General features: G+C 36.0%; 1 protein-coding gene across 9 annotated transcripts in view; it reads left to right on the plus strand.

The window, feature by feature from the left end:
- Positions 1–6,035, plus strand: part of Add3 (adducin 3 (gamma)) — an 87,259-nt gene extending 81,224 nt beyond the window's left edge. For 7 of the 9 annotated variants that reach the window (XM_013017755.1, XM_013017759.1, XM_013017756.1 and 4 more), the window contains exons 13-15: positions 2,609–2,732; positions 4,854–4,949; positions 5,647–6,035. In XM_013017755.1, coding sequence (XP_012873209.1) covers positions 2,609–2,732; positions 4,854–4,949; positions 5,647–5,939 — 513 coding nt within the window. In that variant the 3' untranslated portion in view covers positions 5,940–6,035. The remainder of the gene's footprint in view (positions 1–2,608; positions 2,733–4,853; positions 4,950–5,646) is intronic. The other 2 variants (XM_013017761.1, XM_013017762.1) reach the window with 2 other exon arrangements.
- The last annotated feature ends 383 nt before the right edge of the window (positions 6,036–6,418 follow it).

The following is a 6,418-nucleotide window of genomic DNA, read 5'->3' on the forward strand; positions in this document are numbered from 1 at the left end:
GAACCATGACCTTCAGATCTCAGCCTCCTGAGTAGCTAGAATTACAGGTGTGAGCCACGGGCACCCGGCCTGACTGTATTTCTAAGAGGAAAGTTTATAATTCTACGTTCCTAAACTGAAAAAATAATCAGATACTATGTGCCAATCTATGGCTTCAACCCCTAGTACTTCAGGAAAAAGAGAAAGAGGGGAGAGAGATTAAATAATGTTCTATCTCAAAGTTACAGAAAAATAAAAAACCAGCCCTAAAACCAGTAGAAGGAAGGTAAAAGCTGTAATTAAAACTAATATATGGGCTGGGAAGGTGGCTCAGTGGTAGAGCGCTTGCCTTGCATGCATGAGGCCCTGTGTTTGATTCCTCAGCACCACATAAGCAGAAAAAGAAAAAACCGGAAGTGGTGCTATGGCTCAAGTGGTAGCACGCTAGCCTTGAGCTGAAGAGCTGAGGGACAGTGCCCAGGCCCAGAGTTCAGACCCCACGACCAGACCAAAAAAACGAACAAAAAACTAATATATATATATATACACATATATATATTATACTAATATATTTATATAGATATGATCAGTAAAATAAAGAATTGTTCTTTGGAAGTAAGATCAACAAACCCTTAACAAAACTAAAAGAGAGCAAAGACCCAAATTAGTAAAAGATAAAAGGGGAATAATACAGTAGATACCAATGAAATTCAGATCATTGAACAATATGTTGAAAAATCATATTCCAATAAATTAAAATCTTGGGGGAAAGGGATAAATTTCTAGATACATATGATCTATCAAAATTGATCAAGAAGACAATAATATACAACAAGTCAAAAGTAGTGATAAACTGCCATCAAAGAAAACATACTGGATAGATTCACTGCTGAATTGTATAAGATCTTTAAAGAAGAATAATACCTCAGTACCTCAATAATTCCTCAAACTATTTTATAAAAAATAGAAAAGAAACAGTTTCGCTCTTCCTACAAAGCTACTAATTGAGATCCCAGCATGTCCATGTTTATTACAGCACTTTTCTCTATAGCCAAGTCATGAGATCAGATTAGGTCCCCCTAAACAAGTAAATAAATAAATGAAGAATATGTGGTATAAAAATGAAAAAGCCGGGCACTGGTGGCTCACACCTGTAATCCTAGCTACTCAGGAGGCTGAGATTGGAACATCACAGTTCGAAGCCAGCCTTGGCAGGAAAGTCCATGTGACATTTATCTCCATTAAACTACTCAGAAAAAGCTGGAAGTAGCACTGTGACTCAAGTGATAGAGCACTAGCCTTGAGCAAAGCAGCTCAGGGACAGAGCCCAGGCCCAGAGTTCAAGCCCCAGGACTGGGGAAAAAAAATGATATATTATGAGAATAGATGGAACTTCATGAAGATCATTTATAATGTTAAGTGAAATAAACCTTCCCATATAAGGAAGAATGTAAGATCATGAAAAATTAAAGTAGACAGGAACTATTAAGAAAATGTGTTATATGCATGCACAAAAGTGTCATTCACAACCATCATTTTATACAATTGATTTATGCTGATAAAAATTCGTGTTTCTTTATTATCATTTAAGTGGAGTTTGGGGAAGGATAAAAAATACATAAATTCTGGGCTGGGAAGGTGGCTCAGTGGTAGAGTGCTTGCCTTGCATGAGGCCCTGGTTCGATTCCTCAGCACCACATAAGCAGAAAAAAATGAAGTGGCGCAGTGGCTTAAGTGATACAGCTCTCTCCTTGAGCTGAAGAGCTGAGGGACAACCCCCAGGCCCAGAGTTCAGGCCCTATGACTGACACACACTCACAAAAAGATAGATAGAACATAAATTCTATCTACCAAGTATAACAAAGTCTCATTAATATATTTTCTATTTTATTTTCAAAATGAATTTAAAGATGTTCTTTTAATGCAGTTTTAATTTTTTCTAAGTCTTACAAAGGTTGGTGAAGTGAAGCAGTTCTTGTTTTTTCAAAATATTTCTTATGTGAAGTTTATTAGAGCTTATCTTACTTTTTTTAAGTTACAAACAGCTACACACTGGTTGGCTCACGCCTATACTCCTAACTACTCAGGAGACTGAGATCTGAAGATCATGGTTCAAAGCCAGGCCAGGCCCGAAAGTCCATGTGACTTACCTCCAATTAACCACTAGAAAACCAGAAGTGGAGCTGTGGCTCCAAGAGGTAGATCACTAGCCTTGAGCAAAAAAGGGTCAGAAACAGTTCCCAGGCTCTGAGTTCAAGCTCCACCACCACTAACAACAACAAAAAAGTGAATAGACTGGGAATGTAGATCACTTATTGAATAGAAGGCCCTGGGATTCACAGCATCACAGAAAATAATAAAATCTTCGTATTCATCTTTATAGAGAAATTAGCAATTTTAATTCATTGGATCTGTAGATTCCAGGAGTGTTAAATCTGAGTATTTAAACAAAAAATGTTGTTTTGTCATTTCTTACAATTGCTTTGAAGTAGGGAGTCACAAACATGTAGACATTTATATATTTATTTATATATATATATGTTTCTCTGTATTTGCATGGATGGATGGATGCATGGATGGGCAAATGGGTAGAAAACTGGATAATGAATCTAGTTTTTTTCTTTGTAAGACTATGCACTTTGATGATGATGATCATGGCCCACCAGCTCCTCCTAACCCATTCAGTCATCTCACAGAAGGAGAACTTGAAGAATATAAGAAGACAATCGAAAGGAAACAGCAAGGTCTGGAAGGTTAGTTAATTATTAGATTAACTCTGGGATAACCACATTAGAACACCTCAAGTTGGATGATAAAAGACATTCATGAGTTTTAAACTACCTTTTTATACTTGTTCTATTTCATCACCAAATGCAAGTCAGGCTGAAATGCAAAGAGCTACCCCATAACAGGGAGAGAAAACTTCAAAAAGCAGTTTAAATGCTGGCTATTTCTAAAATGAAAACCCTAAACCAGGTGCTGGTAGTTCATGCCTGTAATCCTAGCAACTCAGGAGGCTAAGGTCTGAGAATTATGGTTCAAAGCCAGGCCAGGCAGAAAAGTTCATGAGACTCTTATCTCCCGTTAACCACCAGAAAATGGAAGTGGAGATGTGGCTCAAAGTAGTAGAGTGCTAGCCTTGAATGTAAAAAGCTCACGGATAGCACCCAGGCCCTGAGTTCAAGCCCCACAACAAGACAGAAAAAGAGGGGGGAGGAGGCAGGAAGGAAGGCAGGAGGGAAGGGAGGAAGGAAGGAGGGAGGGGGGGAAGGAAGGAAGGAAGGTCCCAGATGAGCAAAGAAGTACTAGCAAACTAGATACATATGTACTAATAGATTTAAACATTTCATGATATGTAGCTTCTTCCAGACATGTTATTTTGAAATTGTCACAATTCACAAGTGTGATTTTAACATGAAAAAAAAAAAATCTTCATCCCTTGTATCTTAACATACCAACCAGTATGGTCATTTCAAAGTCAACATTTAAAACAAACTTTCAGAATTTTGATTTGACTTTTCTTAAGTATGTGCATTCTAATGCAGTTGAGGTGTTATGACTTTGGAACTCTTAATAAGTAGTTTATTAGTATTTTAGTTAAGGATTGTTCATAAAGAACTAGACTTAGTGGCACATATTTGTAACCCCTGCACTTGGCAAGAGAATCACAAATTCAAGACCAGAGTAGGCTATTTAACAAGATGCTGAATTTTTTTTAAACTGTCTTGTTAATAAAATGCCCTTGCTAATTGGATACTAATTGGAAACTTTGAATAAGTTTCAGACAGTCCATGAATCACCTGAAAAATATAGATGAATTGTATATGATATACATGTGGAAATGAATGGCTTTAGAGACCCTAAAAGAAGGTGCGAGCTTCTGCTTTAGTTCATCTGCAACATACAGTTAAGAATTTTTACACAAAATAAAGCAGAAGCCATTAAAGAATTTTTATCCATACTGGGTGCCAGTGGCTCACACCTGTAATCCTAGCTACTCAGGAGGCTGAGATCTGAGGATCACGATTCAAAACCAGCCCCGGCAGGAAAGTCTGTGAGACTCCAGAAACCAGAAGTAGCATTGTGGTTCAAGTGGTAGAGCACTCGCCTTGAGCTGAAGAGGTGAGGGACAGTGCCCAGGCCCAGAGTTCAAGCCCCACCACTGACCAAAAAAGAATTTTTATCCATGTGTTAGTGCCTTTGTCACAAAAACAAGTTATCTTAACAAATTAATGTACTTACACTAAATGTTCTGAGTTGCTTATTGAACTTTTCTGACGTAAATAGGAAGTTTTCTGTGTTACTTGGTGTTTTGTTAAATGTCCCTTTTTATTTTTACTTTTTGAAAGCCTAATGATGCCAGGTAAAACAAATATTGTATTCTAGAACTATCTTCTTTTTTATATAAATTTTAAGTAGTTTCTTTTTATATTTACTGACCTCCTGAATTAACTCACTAATATTTCTCTAACAGCAATTATTAATTTGGTATTTTCAAAACTTTAGCAAACCATTCTGCCTTGTTAATGTGGCAGCATTGATGAGGCTTCAGAATTCTCTTTGTTGGATTGCTCAGTCGATTTTGGTTTCCTAACACTAGCTAAATACACACATAGTATTTGCCTGGACTGCCAACAGCTGTGTTTCCTTTTTAACCCTGTATGTATATAATGACTGTTAACAGCCAGAGTCTTAATACACTAATCTCCTTTTGATGTATAATTATTGGTCTATGTAATAACTATTAGCATGCTCAGATCCTAGCTGAGGAATTTATCATCTCTGTATATAGTCATTTGATATATTCACTAACCTCCCTGAAATCTCATGCTTCTTTGTTTTGCATGGCTTATAACTAAACTCTTATCCTACAGACGCTGAGCAGGAATTACTCTCAGATGACGCTTCATCTGTTTCACAAATTCATTCTCAAACTCAGTCACCGCAAAATGCCCCTGAAAAATTTGAAGGTATTCAATGAAATTTTTGTCAAGTTCAGTGTTTTTGAGAGCCTGCCCCATTATTTGTATTTATATAAGAAACTAAATGATTGCTCACAGTAAGCATACCATGGATTTTACTTAAACCTTTTAGTAATTTTACATTTTATTAATGTGATGCTACTTTTGCTCAACATGTATAGATTTACTTTAATCTGGATTTCATCAACCAATAGTTCTTTTAAATTAGTATTTAATTAGTTGTACAAAGAGGTTGAAATTCAACCTGACAGTTATGAGTACAATGCATATTCTATAGTTCATAAGAATTTGTGGAATTAAAATTAATGGGTTATGACATGCATCTTTCAATCAGGAGCATGAAATTGTTTTCAGTTTTGATTGTCAAATGAGCCCAAAACGAAACAAAAGTATATATTATCTTTTCTTATAGTGACTTGGTTTACAATGAAACTGTCATACCATCAAACAAGAATTATCTAGCCTTGACTTTTAGACATAGAAACTTTGTTTTCTTCTCCTTGATATCATTTAAGAAAGGTAGCTTCATGCTGATAGATTCAGTTTATTAAAATAATGATTTCATTAGAATAAAAGCAATGCCTTAGTACATTGCTAATAAACCTTTTTGTTTTTAAAATTAGCAAAAAAACGTTAACCAAGTAAAATAACCACCCCCCCCAAAAAAATACCTCCCCTTTTGTAGAAAACCATGAGCTGTTTTCCAAGAGCTTCATCTCCATGGATGTACCTGTCATGGTAGTAAACGGCAAGGATGACCTACATGATGTTGACGATGAGCTTGCTAAGCGAGTGAGTAAATTAACTACAAGCACGACCTTAGAGAACATCGAAATTACCATTAAGTCACCAGAGAAGATTGAGGAAGTTCTGTCACCCGATGGTTCACCATCAAAATCACCATCCAAGAAAAAGAAGAAATTCCGCACTCCTTCTTTTCTGAAAAAGAACAAAAAAAAGGAGAAAGTTGAAGCCTAAAGTTTTTTTGTAATTATTATTCTACAATGTGACATTGCACATTTAAATACAACATTTAAGTTGATCATTAATATACAGTGGTAGATCAGATTTGGGGTATGTAGCAAACTGGACTTCAAGAACTGGAAAGAGGTTTTACTAAAAGAAAAACATGAAAAAAACTTTCAAATTCATCTCTTTTTATATTTCCAAAATGGCTTTGAATTTTAAGGCATTTTCTAGTTTTAGTTAGCTCTATCCTCATAAAGTATAATATAGTTCACCACTAACAGATATCTGTCTGAATTACTTCAGGCCTTCTCCATAATAACTGCTGGAAAGAAATTGCCAATGAACAACTGAGAATTATTATTTCTCAACACCTGCTTCACTTGGTAATCAGATTATAATTTTTTTTTTTTTTTTTTTTTTTGGATCCGGTCGTGGGGCCTGAACTCTGGGCCTGGGTGCTGTCCCTCAGCTCTTCAGCTCAAGGCTAG

This window comes from Dipodomys ordii, unplaced genomic scaffold, assembly GCF_000151885.1.
Source record: "Dipodomys ordii isolate 6190 unplaced genomic scaffold, Dord_2.0 Scaffold36, whole genome shotgun sequence".
In the NCBI taxonomy this organism is placed as follows: domain Eukaryota; kingdom Metazoa; phylum Chordata; class Mammalia; order Rodentia; family Heteromyidae; genus Dipodomys; species Dipodomys ordii.